The 20,728-nt window shown below is 75.1% G+C and overlaps 1 protein-coding gene across 2 annotated transcripts; it reads left to right on the top strand.

The window, feature by feature from the left end:
• The first annotated feature begins 5,649 nt into the window (after positions 1 to 5,649).
• On the top strand, positions 5,650 to 20,065 carry SLC22A18 (solute carrier family 22 member 18). Of its 2 annotated transcripts, none has more exons than XM_036428805.2 (10): positions 5,650 to 5,894; positions 7,045 to 7,142; positions 7,581 to 7,741; positions 8,252 to 8,384; positions 15,308 to 15,414; positions 15,593 to 15,700; positions 15,974 to 16,074; positions 17,820 to 17,921; positions 18,319 to 18,439; positions 19,837 to 20,065. In XM_036428805.2, the coding sequence occupies exons 1-10, from the start codon at positions 5,751 to 5,753 to the stop codon at positions 20,022 to 20,024; spliced, it is 1,263 nt and encodes a 420-aa protein (XP_036284698.1). In that variant the 5' UTR covers positions 5,650 to 5,750; the 3' UTR covers positions 20,025 to 20,065. The 2 variants fall into 2 exon arrangements, with proteins under 2 accessions (XP_036284698.1, XP_045434217.1); XM_045578261.1 differs by having other exon boundaries at positions 7,059 to 7,142; positions 7,581 to 7,782.
• Positions 20,066 to 20,728: the final 663 nt, after the last annotated feature.

Below are 20,728 nucleotides of genomic sequence, written 5' to 3' on the forward strand. Positions count from 1 at the left end.
GCAGGAACGGGGAGTCTGGGAGGATGGGGGTGCTGAGGCAGCCCCGAGGGTGCTGGTGGCCCGCTCCCTGCCGGCAGGCAGCCCCGCAGCCGGGGGAGCGGGCAGGGCCCAGCGCGGTGCTGGCCGAGGGCAGCGTGGGCTCAGGAGCCAGGAGAGCCGCGGCCGCTCCCGGCCTGCGCCCTCGGCCTCCGCTCCCTCCTCGGAGGCTCCCGCTGCAGCTCAGGCCCGTGACCGCCGGTGCCCGGCCGCGCCCGCTGGGAGGCAGCCCCGCCTCCAGCCGCGTCTCCCCCTCCAGCCCCACGGGCGGGCAGCTCGGCCGGCACGGAGACAGGCCCAGCTGCCGGTGATGGCACCGGCGTGCTCGCCAAGCCCAGGGACGCCACGCGGGAGAGCCCGCCACCGCCAGGCCTGCCCGGCGACAGCCCGGGGCCGTGGGAGTGGACGGAGCAGGGTCTGCATGACAAGCAGCCGGCACAAAGCCGGGTTCAGAGGAGTCTGGCGCAGAGGCTGACGCTCAGCCGGCCCCCACCCGCTCACACGGGCCCGGCTCCAGCCCAGGCGGGCGCTGGTTAGAACCCGCTGTGCCAGGTGCCCGTACCCGGCCCCTGTGTGAATTATCTCATTCCACCTTCACAGGGATCCCATTTCACAGATGGGGAGACTGAGGCCGAAGAGGACACGGCCGGCCGGCCCAGCGGGCCCAGTCCCAGCGTGGCCACAGCTGGCAGCACCACCATGGCAGCCCCTCGGCTGTGCAGTCGGGGCCTGGCCTGGGGGGTCTGGTCTGTGTCCTCGCCCATGTCCACCTATCTCCCGGAGGCCTCAGGAGCCCTCCCTCAGGGGCTTCTGGCCGGCGAGTGGGGCAGAAATGGGCGAAGAAACCGGGGTGCAGGCGGGTCAGGGCTACGACCTGGGCGGAGTCCCAGGGGTCCCTCCTGCTGCTCCGGTTTGCACACTGTGAGTGAGCCCAGGCTGCCTGGCCCTGAGCGGCGGCCGCCGCCCGCCTGCCCCCCAGGTCCCCGGGGCCCGAGCAGAGGTGGTGCGGCTGCTGAACCTGGGAGCGGTCAGGTGCCGGCCACCAGGAGCCAGGCCGGGCCCCCTGAGGCCGCCGTCCAGCAGGGAGGCACCGGGCCGGCGAGGCGGGGCCCTCGGTGCAGAGGGTGCGCGGGTTCGAGACCTCCTGCTCCGAAGTCCTTCCCGCCTCTTCCTGGATCCCCGCAGAGGCCCAGCGGCCGAGGCTCTGGAGAGGCTGAGTGGCGGACGGAGGTCAGAACCGGACCTCCAACTGGACCGCAGCTGGACGGCCCCTGCAGGAGCCGCTGGGCCTGGGCTCCGAGGACCACCCCGCCCGGCCCTGCCCCCTCTCCGCGGCTGGAGGCCCCGCCCGTCAGGGCACCGGCCAGCTTCCTCCCCTGCAGAGGCCCCTCGCACCGTCTGCCCCCGTGGCGGCAGCAGGGCCTGTGCTGCCCCCTCCCCGCGTCCGGCCGCTGCCCTCAGAGCAGGTCAGGGGCGCGCTCGGCGCTGCACCGAGCCTCGTGTGCCTGTGCCATCGGGGTCACCGTGAGCCAGCCACACGCCGCGCACACAGGCGAACACGGGCGTGCACGCACAGGCGAACACGGGCGTGCTCACGCAGGCGAACACGGGCGTGCACGCACAGGCGAACACGGGCGTGCACGCACAGGCGAACACGGGCGTGCTCACGCAGGCGAACACGGGCGTGCACGCACAGGCGAACACGGGCGTACACGCACAGGCGAACACGGGCGTGCTCACGCAGGTAAACACGGGCGTGCACGCACAGGCGAACACGGGCGTGCACGCACAGGCGAACACGGGCGTGCTCACGCAGGTAAACACGGGCGTGCACGCGCAGGCGAACACGGGTGTGCTCACGCAGGTGAACACGGGCGTGCACGCACAGGTAAACACGGGCGTGCTCACGCAGGCGAACACGGGTGTGCTCACGCAGGTAAACACGGGCGTGCACGCACAGGCGAACACGGGCGTGCTCACGCAGGTAAACACGGGCGTGCTCACGCAGGCGAACACGGGCGTGCTCACGCAGGTAAACACGGGCGTGCACGCGCAGGCGAACACGGGCGTGCACGCACAGGCGAACACGGGCGTGCACGCACAGGCGAACACGGGTGTGCTCACGCAGGTAAACACGGGTGTGCTCACGCAGGTGAACACGGGCGTGCACGCGCAGGCGAACATGGGCGTGCTCAAGCAGGCGAACACGGGCGTGCACGCACAGGTAAACACGGGCGTGCACGCGCAGGGCCCTCCCCGCACTGTGATGCCAGCTGCCGGGTGGGCGGAGCCACGGCGAACACAGCACAGCGTGGCGCTCGGTAAGGCCTGTCCGTGTGGCAAGGCTGGCCGTGGTGGGCCCCCTCTGGCCTCCGGCTCTGGGACACTCCGGGGACCCGCCCTCCCCCAGCCCAGCTCACCCTGATCTCCGTCTCCCAGCCCGTCCGGGGCCCCGGGCCTCACCGCCCTCTCCTCCCGCACTGCACACCGGCCGCCCCGTCAGACAGGGGTTTTCCCAGCCCCACACGCCTGGCTTTTCCCCGTTCCCCCCACCGGGCACGCCCTTCCCAGTGCCTCCTCCGAGAAGCCCTCCTCCCAGCGCCCCCCAGAGGCCTCAGTGTGCCCGGCCTGCGGCTCAGGGAGCCGGTTGGCCCCGAGGAGGCGGGGCCGGGCCAGGGCTTGGTGCTCCTGCCCCAGCCGCCCCAGCTCCCCCTCTGCTGGCATCAGGACACTCCCGCCTCCCGGGCCTGTTCTTGGCAGTAAGTACCAGCCAGACCTGACTGCTCCCTCCAGCTTCACCCACCACCGGCCCCGCGGAAGCAGGAGGCAGGAGGAGGGGGAGGTGAGCAGCCAGCCCCCCCCCGCCTCCCCCACCTGCCCTCCCGGCCTGGCGCTGGAGACTCCCCCCGCCGGCCCCGTGCCCCCCGCCGGCCCTGTGCCCCCCGCCGGCCCGGTGCCCTCTGCCAGCCCCGTGCCCCCCACCAGCCCTGTGCCCCCCTCTGGCCCCGTGCCCCCTGCCAGCCCTGTGCCCCCCACCGGCCCGTGCCCCCCACCAGCCCCGTGCCCCCCGCCAGCCCCGTGCCCCCCGCCAGCCCTGTGCCCCCCGCCAGCCCCGTGCCCCCCGCCGGCCCCGTGCCCCCCGCCAGCCCTGTGCCCCCCGCCGGCCCTGTGCCCCCCGCCGGCCCTGTGCCCCCCACCAGCCCCGTGCCCCCCGCCAGCCCCGTGCCCCCCGCCAGCCCTGTGCCCCCCACCGGCCCTGTGCCCCCCGCCAGCCCCGTGCCCCCCACCGGCCCTGTGCCCCCCGCCGGCCCCGTGCCCCCCGCCGGCCCTGTGCCCCCCGCCAGCCCTGTGCCCCCCGCCAGCCCTGTGCCCCCCACCAGCCCTGTGCCCCCCGCCGGGCAGGCCGTGGGAAGCAGCCGGGAGCCCTGGGCTGGGACACCTGATGCTGCCGCCACGCCCCTGCCCAGAGCCGGCTGCATGGCGGCCGGGCGGCTCACGCTCAGTCCTGGGGGGGACCCCGCTCTGACTGTGGGCGCTGTTCAGGCTGCACGCTGCCTCTCGCCCAGGCCCAGGCTGAGAGGTGCAGGGGCCCAGGCTCCGCTCAGCCTCGCCGCCTGGGCCTCTGCCTTCCCTCCGCCTCCGGGCACTTGCCTGGCCCTCCCGCGTCTGCCAGCCTCGCCCCGTCCCTCCGGGCTCTCTGCTCTGCCGGCTGCAGGTCACACGGGGCGGGGCGGGGGGGGGGGGGCCTTGGGTCCTCACACCTGAGCCCGCGGCCTGGCTCTGAGCTGCTGGCCGGGGAGGCAGCAGGAAGGAACGCCGCCTGCAGGGAGCTGGGTCTGGGTGCTGCCCGGGTCCCTGTGGCTGGCAGCGCCCGACCCCGGCCCCTGGCCCCCGACCCCCGACCCCCCGGCCCCCGGCCTCCAGCCCCCGACCCCAGCCCCCGGCCCCCGGCCCCCCAGCCCCCGACCCCGGCACCCCAGACCCCAGTCCCCAGACCCCGGCCCCCGACCCCTGGCCCCCGGCCCCGGCCCCGGCCCTCGGCCCCCGGCCCCTGGCCCCCGACCCCGGCCCCGGCCCCCAGCCCCCAGCCCCCGGTCCCCGGCCTCCGGCCCTCAGCCCCCGGCCCCCAGCCCCCGGCCCCGGCCCCTGGCCCCGGCCCTCGGCCCCCGGCCCCCGGCCCACGGCCCCTGGCCCCCGGCCCCTGACCCCGGCCCCCCAGTCCCCAGTCCCCAGTCCCCAGCCCCAGCCCCCCGGCCCCCGACCCCGGCCCCCGGCCCCTGACCCCGGCCCCCGGCCCCCCGGCCCCCGGCCCCCAGTCCCCAGTCCCCAGCCCCCAGTCCCCAGCCCCAGCTCCCCGGCCCCCGACCCCGGCCCCCGGCCCCCGGCCCCCGGCCCCCGGCCCCGGCCCCTGACCCCGGCCCCCAGCCCCCTGGCCCCGGCCCCCCAGTCCCCAGTCCCCAGGCCCCGACCCCCCGGCCCCCCAGCCCCCGGCCCCCGACCCCCCGGCCCCCCAGCCCCCGGCCCCCAGCCTCCCAGCCCCCAGCCCCCGGCCCCCCAGTCCCCAGCCCCAGCCCCAGCCCCCCGGCCCCCGGCCCCCCAGCCTCCCAGCCCCCAGCCCCCGGCCCCCCAGCCTCCCAGCCCCCAGCCCCCGGCCCCCGGCCCCCCAGCCTCCCAGCCCCCCGGCCCCCGGCCCCCCAGCCTCCCAGCCCCCAGCCCCCGGCCCCCGGCCCCCCAGCCTCCCAGCCCCCCGGCCCCCGGCCCCCCAGCCTCCCAGTCCCCAGCCCCAGCCCCCCGGCCACCCAGAGGGACCTCTTGAAGCAAGTGGCTCTGGTGGCCCCAACCCGGGGCGTCACACGTGTGACGGGAAAACGGTGATCCTGCCACTCACACAGCCTCCTGGGGTGGGGGGGGACATTCCCAGAAATGCTCCCGTCTCCCTGGCCCTCCTCTGGGCTCTGTGCCCCCCCTCCATCCCTCTCATCCTTCCCAGCCTGCCCCCCCCTCCCCGCCCCCTCTGCACCCCACGTCGGGCCTGGACCCAGTGCTCTCAGAGGTCAGAGGTCAGAGGCCCCGCCGCCCCTGGCGACGGGAGAAACGGAGCCAGGCCAGTCCGGCAAAGTCAGGCGGAGGGAGGAGGCTGGCGGGGTGCCCGGGGGCGGGCCGCAGGGGGAAGGGGTGTGTGCCAGGCTGGGCCAGTGAGAGCGAGGCGGCCACGGACACGGGGTGCCCCCGAGAGAGTGGGTGTCCCGGTCCCCCCGGGTGGGCTGGAGTCTCAGGTCTCCCTGGGAGGGGACCCGCACCCAGCCCCGATGGGCCCGGGTCAGATTCACCGGGCGGCTCCGCCCCGGACGGTGCCAGGCCGAGCCCCGGTCACCGGGCCAGAAAGCGGCCCTGCCCCTCGAAGCAGCTTCATGGTGGGGTGCACTGGGCCTCAGGGCCCCGCACCCCCGCACGGGGACCCCAATCCACAGGCAGGAGGCACCCACTGCGGGCAGTGAGCACACCCCGGCCTGCCCTGAGCACCCCCAGGGAAGGTGTGAGGGCGAGACCGGCCCGGCCGCCCAGGTGCTGGGCCAGGTGGGTCCCAGGCACCCGCCCGCCTGCAGGCCCCGCAGGCCCGGGGCCAGCTCCGCCTGCGCCCGGTGACTCAGCACCTCGCCGGCACCGCGGACTTTGCCCTGCCAGCCTGCGACTGATCCCTGCAGGCTCCCAGGATGCAGGGTGCCGGGGCCCCCGGCGGCCAGGGCCGGGCCCCCTCCAGGCCGGGCGCCCTGAGCCGGCCCCGGGTCCTCCTGCTCACCTACCTGCTGACCACGCTGGACCTCACCTGCCTCTTCATGCAGTTCTCCGTGCTGCCGGTGAGCCCCGCCCGGCCGGCCCCGGGCTCAGCCGCTCCGCACCCCCTGTGCACCCGCAGGCGGGGCCTGACGCCCGGACCCTCTCGCCGGGCGAGGGACCCGGGACCGGCCTCCTGGCGCCCCATTAGCACGTCCTGGGCTCAGACGCACGGCCTGCCACTGCCCTCCGACCACTCCCCCGGGCCGGCCGCTGGGCTCTGCCTGTGGGCCCGCCCCTCCCGCCCCACACTCACACCCCCGCTCACCCACTCCGCGCCTCCTCGCCACACTCCTCTGCCCAGGCCACCCAGGGGCCCTCCCACAGGCTCACCCCGCCAGCGGCAGCCCGGGGCTTTGGGGTGCCAGTGCCCCTGTCTGGCCTGCCAGTCCCCGCCCGGGCCTGGGGGGAACGGGCATCGCCAGTGCCAACATCCTGGCACTGCCAGGGGCTCTGGGGCAGCGTGAGCTCGACACCCCCCCTCAGGCCCAGCTGCCTCCGCCCACGGCCCCATCCTCAGCATGGGGTGGCCGGGCAGGCCCACGTCCTCACCGCAAAACGGGGCCCAGCCACCGGCCTCGGGGGCTGGTGGGGAGCGATGGGTGCAGTTAGAACCCCAGGAGAGCTGGTGCCCAGCACAGCAGCTGCTGGGGCGGGGCTGACGGCCAGGAGACTGGGGTTCCCCCCCCCGTTCCTGGGCGACACTGGTCACTGCCCTCCGCTCCCCAGACAGGCCTCAGTGAGAGGGGGCGGGCGGGGCGCCGCCCGGAGCTCAGCGGGCACTCGGCTCACCGCAGCTCTGCGCCCCGGGGCAGACCCCGGCCCCTCCAACACCCCCCCCAACGCCCGCCCCCCGTGTCCCAGTACCTGCTCACCGCAGCTCTGCGCCCCGGGGCAGACCCCGGCCCCTCCAACGCCCCCCCCCCCGTGTCCCAGTACCTGCTCACCGCAGCTCTGCGCCCCGGGGCAGACCCCACCCCTCCAACGCCACGCCCCCAACGCCCGCCCCCCATGTCCCAGTACCTGCTCACCCGCAGCTCTGCGCCCCGGGGCAGACCCCCGCCCCTCCAACACCCCCCCCAACGCCCGCCCCCCGTGTCCCAGTACCTGCTCACCGCAGCTCTGCGCCCCGGGGCAGACCCCGGCCCCTCCAACACCCACCCCGTGTCCCAGTACCTGTCCCGCAGGCTGGGCCTGGACTCCGTGGCCTTCGGCTACCTGCAGACGGTCTTCGGCGCGCTCCAGCTGCTGAGCGGGCCCATGTTCGGCAGGTACGGTGGGCCACCGTCCCCCCGAGGCCACAGGCTGCCCTACCAGGCCCCCCGGGGGGGCGCCAGCTCCCGTTCCACAGAGGGGCCCACTGAGGCACCCCGACCCCAGGGTGCCCCCGGGACTCCCACCAGAGAAGAGAGGATCTCACGGGGAGACTCGGGGACCCCCTGGCCTCGCCCTCCCGCTCACTCCTTGGGGTCCGCAGGGAGGGACTCCCCCGGCAGCGAACGCCGCAGACAGGCGGGGCGGCCAGAGGGGGCCCACAGGACAGGCTCTGCAGAACGCACACACCGCCCCCTCCATTCCGCGTCTCCCGCTCAGGGGCCGGGGCGCCGGGCAGGGCCAGGCCCCTCTGGAAAGGTGGGGTCCCAGGCCAGCCCGGGCGCCCCCAGGGGGCGGGGGGCGGGCAGAGGAGGGTCTCAGGTGCGGGCCTCCAGGTTTGCAGACCAGCGCGGGGCGCGGGCCGCCCTCACCGCCTCCTTCCTGGCCGGCTCGGCACTCTACCTGCTCCTGGCGGCCGCCTGCAGCCCCAGCCTGCCAGGCACCGCCCTGCTCTTTGCCTCCCGCCTGCCCGCCCTGCTGCTGCACACGCTGCCAGGTGGGCGCTGACCGGGGGCGCTGAGAGCGGACAGGAGGGGGGTGGCCTGTGGGGGTCGGGGAGCAGGGGGGGGTGGCCTGTGGGGGTCGGGGAGCAGGGGGGGTGGCCTGTGGGGGGTCGGGGAGCAGGGTGGGGTGGCCTGTGGGGGGTTGGGGAGCAGGGTGGAGTGGCCTGTGGGGGGTCGGGGAGCAGGGGGGGGTGGCCTGTGGGGGCTCGGGGAGCAGGGTGGGGTGGCCTGTGGGGGGTCGGGGAGCAGGGGGGGGTGGCCTGTGGGGGCTCGGGGAGCAGGGTGGGGTGGCCTGTGGGGGGTCGGGGAGCAGGGGGGGTGGCCTGTGGGGGTCGGGGAACAGGGGGGTTGGCCTGTGGGGGTCGGGGAGCAGGGTGGGGTGGCCTGTGGGGGTCGGGGAGCAGGTGGGGTGGCCTGTGGGGGTCAGGGAGCAGGGGGGGTGGCCTGTGGGGGTCGGGGAGCAGGTGGGGTGGCCTGGCCCCCTCACGCCCCCGTCCCCCCAGCCGCCCAGATGGTGGTGGCGGACCTGTCGGCCCCGGCGGAGCGGCCGGCAGCCCTGGGCCGCCTGGGCCTCTGCTTCGGCGTCGGCACCATCCTGGGCTCGCTGCTCGGCGGGACCCTGAGCGCCACCTGCGGGTGAGTGGACGGCGCGGCCGGGGGGGCGGGCGGCAGCCGGCAGGGGGTGCCATCCCCGTCCCCGCCTCAGGGGCTGCAGGGGGCGGGGGACGGGGTGGGGGCAGCCCAGCCGGACAGGGTCGCAGGGTCACAGGGTCGGGAACCGGACGGGGTGCTGGGCCGGGAGCCCCGGACGGGAGGGAGCTGGTGGGCGGCTGCTGACCACGGGAATGAGGGCTGTCCCCTCCGCACGCACACACACACGTGCACACACACACACACACGGACACGTGCGTGCACACGCACACGTGTGCACACATGCACACACATGCACGCACACGTGTGCACACACACATACACACACAAATACGCACACACACACACGCACACATGCGCACCGGCTTTGCACCCGGAGAGCCCAGCCAGCAGTCCCCGCAGGCGGCCACAGGGACCGTCCAGGCCGCACCCCCACCCTGTGAGGGACTGCCTCTGCCGGCGCCCTCCCGGGAGAAGAGCTTCACCGTGGCCGGGGTGCCTGGCCCTGCAGAGGCCGCGGGCGAGCAGCCCAGTGTCCCCCTGCGCCCCGCCCCCCGCCCCAGGAGCCCCCCCGCCCAAACCAGCCTTCCTCCAGGAGGGGCTGACCTCTGACCTCCGACCCACCTCCATCCAGCCCCGGTTTGGCTTCGGTCTGGGTGGTGGCTGAGCTGCCCAGGGCTGCCTCCAGGAGGCAGATGTCCTGGTGTCGGAACTACACACACACACACTGAACATGCTCCCACACACATGCACACACCCACCTTACACGCTCTCGCACACAGGACAGCGGGTCTCTGCTTGGCTTCTGGCTGACCCTGACGCGTGGCCCCCAGTCTTGGCGGACCCTGTGCCAGCCCCGAGGCCCCGGGGGGGGGGGGCCGGGGGCCGTTTCCCCAGGCCACGCGCCCACCATGCGGGCGGCTGGTGATGGCCGAGCCCGGGTGCGACCAGGGAATGGTGGCCCCCTGGGGTGCCCCCAGCATTGCATCGGGGCCTGGGTTCGGGAGTCCCCTCTGCTGAGCCTCCTCCTCCGTTCTGTTCCTTGCAATGCTTGCTGCACACCCACTCGGCGCCCGGGGACCCAGGTCCTGGGACCGAGCGGCCGGCAGACCGGCTGTGGCTCAGACAGCCCTGACTGTGACATCCCTGCAGGCCAGGCCGGGGAGCGGGGTCAGGGCCGCCTGGACAGCGGTCACCTCGCTGCAGGGGGTGCCGGCCGCATGGCTCCGTGGCTGAGCGTCACGGTTCAGTCCCCTGCCAGGCGCACGCCCGGGTGTGACCACCTCCCTCACCGGGCGGGAGGCAGCCAGTCCGGCTCTCCCTCATCACAGCATTTCCATCTCTCTCCCTCTCCCCCTCCCTTCCTCTCTGACATCAAGACAAACGTTAAAAGAGGAAGGTGAGGGCAGAGGCAGGAGGCGTGTGACTGGCGTGGAGGGAGGAGGGCGGGGGGTGGGGGGGGGAAGGCCCGGAGCCCGGGCAGGCGTGAGCGTGCGTGAGCTTGCGTGAGCGGGCGTGAGCGGGCGTGAGCGTGCGTGAGCGGGCGTGAGCGGGCAGGTGCAGCCGGCTGCGTGCTGAGAACTGGGGGGAGGGGCAGAGCACGGAGCAGCAGGGGCTGCCGGCTGCCCCGGGCAGGACAGGGTGGCCTGGGCCAGAGCGGCTGGGGGTGGGGTGCGGGGAGTGGGGAGGGGGCAGAGGGCCGGTTCGGCCCGGTTTTGCCCATGGGGCGGGGATGGGGGGTGCATGTGTGGGGGCCGGTGGTGGAGGGAGTCGGGCGGGCGGAGCCGGCTCCGGGTGGCTCTGAGCCCTGGGAGCCGGTTCGGGTGGTGGTGGTGGGGTCACTGCGGAGGCACCGGAGGGCCGAGGAGAAGGTCCATGGGAGCCGCGAGGCAGGGGGTCACGGAGGGGAGCCCCGGATTCTGCCCGACAGGCAGCGCTCGGCCGTGCTGGGCTGAGCCGGGGTCCAGGGAAGCAGGCCCCCAGTGCCAGGAGAGAAAGGGGTGCAGGGCTGAGAGCCGGGCAGGAGGCCCGCTGCACTGCTCCCTCCGGTCCCTCAGCCCAGCGCCTGCTCCCTCTGGCTCCCTCCGTGGCTGCCAGGTGGTCTCCCCTGGGCAGCGCCCCCGTGCCAGCCCTGCCACCCGCTTCCTCTCCAGCCCAGCTGCTGGCCCGGGGGCCAGGTCTCTCTCCCTGCCAGCGGCTTCCAGAACATTCCATCCGCTTCCCTCTTTCATCCTGAGATCTAAGGCGCTTTATGTCCTGGGAGTTTCCTTTGATGGCGGGAGGCAGGCTCCCGGTGGAGCGCCCAGGCCTTACCCAGGGCCCAGGGAACCGGCTCCAGGTGCCTGATGCCCGTGGCCAGGGCTGGCACCCCCCTCCCAGCCCCCTCCTCACCCCCCCCCCCGAAAGGCCCAGCCACCCCGCCTCCTCCTCGGGAGGGGGGGAGGAGGCGGGCTAGGCCGGCCGGGCTGTGTGCGGGTGGGCGGGCGCTGGCATAGGCGGGCGCTGGCATAGGCGGGCGCTGGCATAGGCGGGCGCTGGCATTACTGGTTTGGCTCAGGGGGAGCTCGGGCCGGAGGCTGGTCCCTGGTGGGGGGGGGGGGCAGGGACAGCTCTGGGATCCGGCTCTGTGCCCAGCCGACGTCGAAAGCCGGCAGATGCCGCCGGCCACGGTCTCGGCCGGGAGAGGGAGAGCGTGGGGCGGGTGGCGTCGGCCACGGGCCACGGGCCACGGGCCACGGGCCACGGGCCACGGCGGAGGGGCTGGGCCCACGTGCCCGTACGGCGGCGAGCGACCCAGCTCCGACCGGCTGCCCGGGGCCAGGGAGCACCGGCTCCACCAGGAGGCAGAGCCGGCCCTCCTGGAAGCCGGCCCGCCCGGTGGCTGGCGAAGGCGTGGGAAACCCTTATCTCGCGACAGGTTTCCGCCCGGCAACACCCGGCTTCCCCTGCCGCTGCCAAGCCGGCATCCGGCTGTCCTGCCGGCCTCCGGGCAGGAGTGACTCACCCACAGCCAGGCCACCTGCCTGCCTGGTGCTGGGTGGCTCACCGCGGCCGTGCCAGGCTGTGCCTCCAGCTTGGGTGCCAGGCCTCACACAACCGGGGTGCCAGCCCCTCAGACAACCGGGGTGCCAGGCCTAAGACAATTGGGGTGCCAGCCCTCAGACAGCCAGGGTGCCAGCCCCTCATATAACCCGGGTGCCAGGCCTAAGACACCTGGGGTGCCAGCCCCTCATATAACCCGGGTGCCAGGCCTCGCACAACCGGGGTGCCAGGCCTCAGACAGCCGGGGTGCCAGCCCCTCATATAACCCGGGTGCCAGCCCTCAGACAGCCGGGGTGCCAGCCCCTCATATAACCCGGGTGCCAGCCCTCAGACAGCCGGGGTGCCAGCCCCTCATATAACCCGGGTGCCAGGCCTAAGACACCTGGGGTGCCAGCCCTCAGACAGCCGGGGTGCCGGGTGCTGGGTGTGCAATCAAGGGCGGGAGGGCAGGGTGAGGGGCTGGGGGTCGGGCGTCCCCGGGGGAGGCTGGGGTGCAGGGCTCCAGGCCGGGTGAGGGTGTGGGCGCCCGGGGGGCCTGTGGGTGCAGTGAGGGGGCGGCACAGAGGGCCGGGAGCGGGCTGCCACGTGGGGGCTGTGTGTGGACCTGGCGCTGGAGGAGGGAGTCGCCTCCCCCTGGGGCCCTCCCTCCACGGTCCGGCCTGGAGTTCCAGGCGGTGACCCCGTCCCAGCTGACCCCCGCCTGCCCTCCGCTGGGAGGGGGGACCCCAGGCCCCCTGCAGCCAGGCCAGGGGCCCGGCACTGCCCGCCCTCAGGCCTCGGCCCCGCTGGGGGGCAGCTGGCTCCACGGCGACCGGCCCTGGAGCGGTCACTGGGGCAGGCGGCCAGGCCCCGCCCTCCGGACTGTCCTGTGGGCCCCAAGGAGCCTCGGACAGCAGGCAGCCCCCGGAGACCGGTGCAGCCTTGGGGGTCCCGGGAGGGAAAGCAGGCCTGACCCCGCCCCTCCTCTGTGTCTGAGGAGGGAGGTCCCCCTTCCGTGGCGTCCGAGAGGCTGTCTGTGCAGCCTCCTGTCCGGCGATGGACAGTCGTGGGGAAGGCGCTGCCCGGCAGCCGGCACCCACCTGTCGAGGCCCCTGAGCCGGACCCATCCGGGCGGCCCTGGGTCTGAGCTCCGGGAGGTCCCAGCACACTGCCCTGGGCGCCCGAGTCCCTCTGAGCAAAGGCCCGGCTGTCCCTCCTTCCGGCTCCGCATCAGCCTGGGGCCGGGCCTCTGAGGTGGGGGTCCCGGCCCCTCTGTCTCCGCCACCCGAGAGGCATCATCGGGGCCCCAGAAGCGGCCTGGCCCCCGCCCCGACCCTGCTTGTCACCAGCCCCCAAAGCAGCCGTCTGAGGGCCGCTCTGCCCCCACGTTCCCCCTGCATCCGGCAGGGAAAGCAGGCCTGACTCCGGCCCTGCAGGGGCATCTGCCCCGAGTCTCTGGGGCAGCGTCCGGTGTCCCTGCCCGGTCACAGGCCGGCCCCTGCGGGCCACTCCGGGTCCAGCCTGGACCTGCAGCCGCCAGGCCACAGAGCGGCCGCGGTGGCCGGGCAGGGGGAGCCTGGGCAGTGGCCTCGTGGGCAGGGGTGTAGGTAGAGGGGCAGAGCCAGGCCCATGTGGGCGGGAGGGGTCAGGCTGCACCCGGGTGAGCCGGGCAGGTCCCGGCCGGAGGAACGAGGGGGGCCGGGAGCTCGTCCCCACTGGCTTCCCTCTTGGTGTGTGTGTGCCGTTTGTGTGTGTGCATGTGTGTGTGCAGTTTGGGGGGGTCTGACACTTGCACAGTTGGGGGGGAGGGTGGGGCGCCCCTCTGACCTCCGTGGGGAGCTGAGGGCAGCTGGGGGGAGGCTGCCTGTGGGGGCGCAGGGGCGCCGCTGAGGCCACACACCTGGCACCGCGTCACTGGCTCCTCAGCCACAGCCGGACGGCCGTGAGGTCATCAGGGCCGTGAGGTCAGGAGGGCTGTGGGGTCAGGAGGGCCGTGAGGTCATCAGGGCCGTGAGGTCATCAGGGCCGTGTGGTCAGGAGGGCCGTGGGGTCAGGAGGGCCGTGGGGTCAGGAGGGGTATGAGGTCAGGAGGGCCGTGGGGTCAGGAGGGCGGTGGGGTCAGGAGGGCCGTGGGGTCAGGAGGGCCGTGGGGTCATCAGGGCCGTGAGGTCAGGAGGGCCGTGGGGTCAGGAGGGCGGTGGGGTCAGGAGGGCGGTGGGGTCAGGAGGGCCGTGGGGTCAGGAGGGCCGTGGGGTCAGGAGGGCCGTGGGGTCAGGAGGGCCGTGGGGTCAGGAGGGCCGTGGGGTCAGGAGGGCCGTGAGGTCAGGAGGGCCGTGGGGTCAGGAGGGGTATGAGGTCAGGAGGGCCGTGGGGTCAGGAGGGCGGTGGGGTCAGGAGGGCCGTGGGGTCAGGAGGGCCGTGGGGTCAGGAGGGGCGGTGGGGTCAGGAGGGCCGTGGGGTCAGGAGGGCCGTGGGGTCAGGAGGGCCGTGAGGTCAGGAGGGCCGTGGGGTCAGGAGGGCGGTGGGGTCAGGAGGGCCGTGGGGTCAGGAGGGCCGTGGGGTCAGGAGGGCCGTGGGGTCAGGAGGGCCGTGGGGTCAGGAGGGCCGTGGGGTCAGGAGGGCCGTGGGGTCAGGAGGGGTCGTGGGGTCAGGAGGGCCGTGGGGTCAGGAGGGCCGTGGGGTCAGGAGGGCCGTGAGGTCAGGAGGGCCGTGGGGTCAGGAGGGCCGTGGGGTCAGGAGGGCGGTGAGGTCAGGAGGGCCGTGGGGTCAGGACGGCCATGAGGTCATCAGGGCGGTGAGGTCAGGAGGGCCGTGGGGTCAGGAGGGCGGTGGGGTCAGGAGGGCGGTGGGGTCAGGAGGGCAGTGGGGTCAGGAGGGCCATGAGGTCAGGAGGGCGGTGGGGTCAGGAGGGCCGTGGGGTCGGGAGGGCCGTGGGGTCAGGAGGGCGGTGGGGGTCGGGAGGGCCGTGGGGTCAGGAGGGCCGTGGGGTCAGGAGGGCCGTGGGGTCAGGAGGGTCGTGAGGTCAGGAGGGCCGTGAGGTCAGGAGGGCCGTGGGGTCAGGACGGCCATGAGGTCATCAGGGCGGTGAGGTCAGGAGGGCCGTGGGGTCAGGAGGGCGGTGGGGTCAGGAGGGCAGTGGGGTCAGGAGGGCCATGAGGTCAGGAGGGCGGTGGGGTCAGGAGGGCCGTGGGGTCAGGAGGGCCGTGGGGTCAGGAGGGCGGTGGGGTCGGGAGGGCCGTGGGGTCAGGAGGGCCGTGGGGTCAGGAGGGCCATGAGGTCAGGAGGGCCGTGAGGTCAGGAGGGCCGTGGGGTCAGGAGGGTCGTGAGGTCAGGAGGGCCGTGAGGTCAGGAGGGCCATGGGGTCAGGACGGCCATGAGGTCATCAGGGCGGTGAGGTCAGGAGGGCCGTGAGGTCAGGAGGGCCGTGGGGTCAGGAGGGCGGTGGGGTCAGGAGGGCCGTGGGGTCAGGAGGGCCGTGGGGTCAGGAGGGCCGTGGGGTCAGGAGGGCGGTGGGGTCAGGAGGGCCGTGGGGTCAGGAGGGCCGTGGGGTCAGGAGGGCGGTGGGGTCAGGAGGGCCGTGGGGTCAGGAGGGCGGTGGGGTCAGGAGGGCGGTGGGGTCAGGAGGGGTATGAGGTCAGGAGGGCCGTGGGGTCGGGAGGGCCGTGGGGTCAGGAGGGCGGTGGGGTCAGGAGGGCGGTGGGGTCAGGAGGGCGGTGGGGTCAGGAGGGCGGTGGGGTCAGGAGGGCCGTGAGAGCTTGAAGAAGTGCGCCTGCAGCCCCCTCCGGCCGCCCCGGGCTGGGGTGCGGGCCGCTCAGTGCGCGGCCTCCGTGGGGCTGCAGGTGGGGAGGTGCTCAGGCTCAGGCCCAGGTGACGCTGCTGTCCCCCAGGATTCAGTGTCCAGTCCTCGTGGCTCTCGTGGCCAACCTCCTGGGAGCCGCCCTCAGCGTCACCTACATCCCCGCCAGCACCAAGGGCGCCCGGGCAGGCCCGCCCGGTGAGTCCCAGCCTCGCTCCCCCGAAGCCTGGGCTCCTGGCCACCCACACCCGCCCCCCAGAGCCGGGCGGGCACAGGCGGGGGGGTGCGGGCGCGGGGCACCTCGCGGGCAGTGCCCAGTCAGCAGAGCCCCACGTTCAGGCCGGGGGACGGGGGCCTGACGCTCCTCTCACGGCAGGCGGCCCCGCGGCCCGCGTGTTCGACCTGCGGGCGGTCTCCCGCCTGCTGCTGCAGCCGGGCGTGCTGCCCGTGTTCCTGGTCAAGGTGGCCTCCGGCTTCCCCTCCGGTGAGTCCGGCTGCCGGCGGGCGGGGCTGGCACAGGTCCCTCAGCCCGGCCCCCAGGCTCCCGTCTGCCCTCTTTGGGGCGCCCCCTGTGGGAGCCCAGCCCCCAGCCCCTTCCTGCTCATCGCACAGCCGGGGGCGGGGGGGCTGGCCACACTGAGGCAGCGCCTGGTCCAGCAGGCACCACCCGCTCCCCCCGATACGGTCCTGTGGGCGACCCCGCTAGCCTGCCCCTGACCCCTGACCCCTGACCCCTGCCCTGCCCCCCACCCCCCAGGGCTCTTCATGGTCATGTTCTCCATCATCTGCATGGACTTCTTCCGGCTGGACTCCGCCCAGGCCGGCTACCTCATGTCCGCCTTCGGGGTCCTCCTGATGGTGAGTGAGGCCGGGCGCCGGGGGGGGAGGGGGGAGGGGAGCGGGGGGAGGGGAGCCGGGGCGGGGGGGGGGGGCCTCAGCCTCCGGGCAGCTGGGCCTGTGCTGCCGCCTCCTCACCTGCTTCCCGGAGCCCCCCCTCCGCTCCCCTCCCCCTCCCCCCGGCTCCCCTCCCCCCACTCCCCCCCCGCTCCCCCCCACCCCCAGCTCCCCTCCCCCCGCTTCCCCCCACCCCCCGGCTCCCCTCCCCCCTCCCCCCGGCTCCCCTCCCCCCTCCCCCGGCTCCCCTCCCCCCACCCCCGGCTCCCCTCCCCCCACCCCTCGGCTCCCCTCCCCCCTCCCCCGGCTCCTCTCCCCCCACCCCCGGCTCCCCTCCCCCCACCCCCGGCTCCCCTCCCCCCACCCCTCGGCTCCCCTCCCCCCTCCCCCCCGGCTCCCCTCCCCCGCTTCCCCCCACCCCCGGCTCCCTCCCCCCGCTCCCCTCCCCCCGCTCCCCTCCCCCCACCCCCCGGCTCCCCTCCCCCCGCTCCCCCCCACCCCAGGCTCCCCTCCCCCCGCTCCCCTCCCCCACCCCCCGGCTCCCCTCCCCCCGGCTCCCTGCCCCCACCCCCCGGCTCCCCCTCCCCCCACTCCCCCCCGCTCCCCCCCACCCCCGGCTCCCCTCCCCCCGCTTCCCTCCCACCCCCGGCTCCCCTCCCCCGGCTCCCTCCCCTCCGCTCCCCTCCCCCGCTCCCCTCCCCCCATCCCCCGGCTCCCCTCCCCCCAGCTCCCCTCCCCCCTCCCCCCGGCTCCCCTCCCCCCACTCCCCCCACTCCCCCCCACCCCCAGCTCCCCTCCCCCCACCCCCCGGCTCCCCTCCCCCTCCCCCCGGCTCCCCTCCCCCCTCCCCCCGGCTCCCCTCCCCCCACCCCTGGCTCCCCTCCCCCCACCCCCGCTCCCCTCCCCCCAGCTCCCCTCCCCCCTCCCCCCGGCTCCCCTCCCCCCACTCCCCCCCGCTCCCCTCCCCCACCCCTCGGCTCCCCTCCCCCCTCCCCCCCGCTCCCCTCCCCCCACCCCTCGGCTCCCCTCTCCCCTCCCCCCGCTCCCCTCCCCCCTCCCCCCGCTCCCCTCCCCCCGCTCCCCTCCCCCCGCTCCCCGCTCCCCGCTCCCCGCTCCCCGCTCCCCGCTCCCCGCTCCCCTTCCCCACCCCTCGGCTCCCCTCCCCCCTCCCCCCGGCTCCCCTCCCCCCGCTCCCCTCCCCCCACCCCCCGGCTCACCAGTCTCGGACTCACTGCCCCCCACGGGCTCCTGTCCAGAGTCCTCTGAGTGCCCAGGCGGCCGGTGTGGGCGTGGGAAGGAGGGCCGGGCTCCACAAGACACCGAGGGGGTTGGGGGGTCTGCAGGGGGCCGCAGGGCCCCCGGAGGCGGACGAGGTCTCCCCCCGCCAGGCTCCAGGAGCGCGCGTGCTGTGGGAGAGCCTGTGGAGTGCGGTCAGGCTCCAGCCCACACGCCGGCCGGCCTGCCAGCTGTGCACGAGGGCCAGGGAGCGGGTTTTCAGAGGACACGGATGGTTTGAAAGAGGTTTTTATTGGCCTCGGGGAGGGGGGAGAGAGATGTCCATGAGGAGAGAACCATTGACCGGCTGCCTCCTGCCTGCCCCACTGGGGATGGAGCCCGCAACCCGGGCCTGTGCTCCAACCGGGAACCGAACCCTGACCCCCTGGTTCCTAGTCGGCAGCCCTGACCCTCCTCCTGTCCCCTCCCCCCAGGTCATCCAGGGCCTGGTCATCGGCCGGCTGAGCAGCCGCTTCTCCGAGGCCGCCCTGGTCCGGGCCAGCGTGCTGGTGCTCAGCCTGGTGGGCCTGGCCATGGTGAGCGTCCAGCTGCACCGGGGGCCGGTCCAGGCCTGTTCCCTGACCCTCCCTCCCCCCTCCCTCTCCCCCCTCCCACCCCCTCCCCCCTCTCCCTCCTCCCTTCCACCCCGTCCCCCCTCCCACCCCATCCCCCCTCCCCCTCCCCCTCCCCCTCCCCCCTCCCCCTCCTCCCTCCCACCCCGTCCCCCCTCCCACCCCCTTCTACTCTCTCCCACCCCCTCCCACCCCCTCCCACCCCCTCCTACCCTCTCCTACCCCCTCCCACCCCCTTCCCTCCCCTCCCACCCCCTTCTACTCTCTCCCACCCCCTCCCACCCCCTCCCACCCCCTCCCAGGATCCCGGGATGGGGCCTGGGGCGGAGCCTCCTGCCAAACCCCCGCCCGCCCGTGCCAGGCGCTGATGTCCACCGTGTTCCACTTCTGCCTCCTGATGCCCGGCCTGGTCTTCGGCCTGTGCCTGCTCAACGTGGTGACGGACAGCATGCTGACCAAGGCCGTCTCGGCCTCGGACACCGGTGAGCACAGCGGCCGCCGGAGAGGAGGCCCGGCCCGGCCCGGCCACCTCGGGACCTGCTCGGCTCCGGCGACAGCCATCCGGGTTCGGGGCCGGGTGGGTGAGAGGCGGACCACCAGCAGGCCGGCTCCTGACCCTCAGCCCAGTCTAGGCCGACCTGGGGTGGGAGGAGGGCTCCCCGGAGGTGGCTTCGGCTTGGCTTTGCGGGAACGGAGGGAGGGGCGTCTGGCCCAGGAGCAGAGATGTGGAGTGGGGGCGGGAGAGGCTCCAGTCAGGGAGGCAGCCCGGTGGGCGGGGCGCGGGGACGGGGAGGGGGAGGCCGAGGGGGCCAGGCCCTGTCCCGCCCCAGCACGGTGCCCAGGTGCCCGTGTGAATGCCAGCTGGTTAACCGGGCAGCCTCGGCTCACAGGGCCAGGCTCCCGCCCCACCCGCTCCAGGCCGAGTCGGGGGCTCCCGTGGCTGTCTGAGGTGAAGGGGTCCCCAGCAGCGGGGGCAGAAAGCTCGGGGAGCCTGGCTGACGCTCGGTCTGTGCGTCTGTCTGTCAGTCAGGGAAGTGCTGGCGGAGGCCTGTGGTCCTGGGGTCCCGGGAGGCCAGGGGGGGCCCGGAGGGCTTCCCGGAGGGGGCGGCTGGCACGTGGGAGGCGGGAGGAGCAGCCGGGGACAGGCCTGAGAGGTGAGGGCAGGCCCGGCCTCGGGGAGCTGGGGGCCGCACCCTCGGCGTAGAAGGAGCCGGGCCGGTTCCCAGCACCAGCCTGGGAACCCCAGGCCACAGGGGGGCGGAAAATTGCTCCGTGGCGGCCGGGTGGGGCACGTGGGCGGCGGGAGAGGCTGCTCCGCAGTTTCCCTCCGGCCTGAGCCTGCGCAGCTCCCAGGCGGCTCCCGACCAGCCAGGTTCCCATCGGCCCGGGCGCTGACCTCCCGGCTGGGGACAGGAGCCACCACGTGCTGCCCACAGCGGGGGAGCCGGGAGGGGGGCAGATGCGGGGGTGCCCGCCGGAAGCCCCCAAAGCCCTCGGGACTTGTGGGGTGTGTTCCCATCGGGCCCTGTGGGGGGCCGTGGGGGACCCTGAGACGGTGGCCACCCTGCTCCCCAGGCCCCGCCCCCGACTGGCCGCTCACCTTTACCGCCAGGCGCACCCCCACCCGTTTCTGTGGGCTGCACACATCGCCATCTCCCTGGCGGCCTGGGGAGGGGCACCCCGTGACTGGGCCCAGGCCGCCCCCCACCCCCCGGCGTGCGTGGGAACTCTCCGGCCCAGGGCGGCCGGTCCAGTCCGGCCCTTCACGGCTGAGTGGCCGCAGGGAGCAGGCCCACAGGCCGTGGGGGAGGGGTGGGGAGACAGGAAGTGAGCGGGTGACGCTGAGGGACCCAGGCCTGACCCGTCCGTCCCCCCCCAGGGACCATGCTGGGCCTCTGTGCCGCGGTGCAGCCCCTGACCCGCACGCTGGGGCCCACGCTGGGCGGCCTGCTGTACCGCGGCTTCGGCGTCCCCGCCTTCGGCCACGTGCAGCTCGCCGTCAACCTGCTCGTCCTCCTGGCCCTCTGCCGGCAGCCCACGCCCCGGAAGGCGGACAAAGTGCGGTGACCGTGGCCCCGGGCACCACGGGCAATAAACCAACTCCGCACGGCTTCCGCCTGGTCTCTGCGGCTGCGCTGGGGGGGGGGGGGGGGGGGGGCCTGGCCCCTGAAGTCCAGCCCCACCTCCCGTGAGAAGTGCCCCCCAGAGAGGGGAAGCCTGCTGCCCCCTTCCCTCCTCCTGCCCCAGCTGGGAGCACGCGGCCCCCACGCGCCCCCTCAGGGACCCCGCACGCCCCACAAATTCTCCAAGTTGTCCTGCTCCCAGGAAGACGAATTCGGGGCTCGGGAAGGGCCTGGGCACAGGGCCTCCCTCCGTGGGGGGCCCAGTGGGGAGCCGGGCAGCCAGGCCTGAGGCCTGAGGCCTGGGTGCACCATCTCCCCCTGCCCCCCCCTGCCTCCCGGGGAGGGGCTCGGGCAGGGAGACGAGGGGCTGCTGTGACCGACAACAACCTTGACGGTGCCCTCCCCCCCCACTCCGAGGCCACCCTCCCCCAGAGGCCAGCCCTCCCCCGAGGCTGCCTTCAAAGCCATTAAACCCGATTCCAGCCCCAACCAGACAAGTCCGGCTGCTCTGAACCCCTCTGGGGCCCGGAATCCACTCCGGCTGCTCATTCGTCCCCACGAGGGGGGTCCCTCCGGGGCCCGGGGCCATGCGGCCGGCCCGCCCTACCCTCTGAGGCACCCCCCCCCCCTCCCCGTGTTCCAGAACGT

This window comes from Pipistrellus kuhlii, unplaced genomic scaffold (genome assembly GCF_014108245.1).
Source record: "Pipistrellus kuhlii isolate mPipKuh1 unplaced genomic scaffold, mPipKuh1.p scaffold_m20_p_91, whole genome shotgun sequence".
NCBI classification, from domain to species: Eukaryota; Metazoa; Chordata; class Mammalia; order Chiroptera; family Vespertilionidae; genus Pipistrellus; species Pipistrellus kuhlii.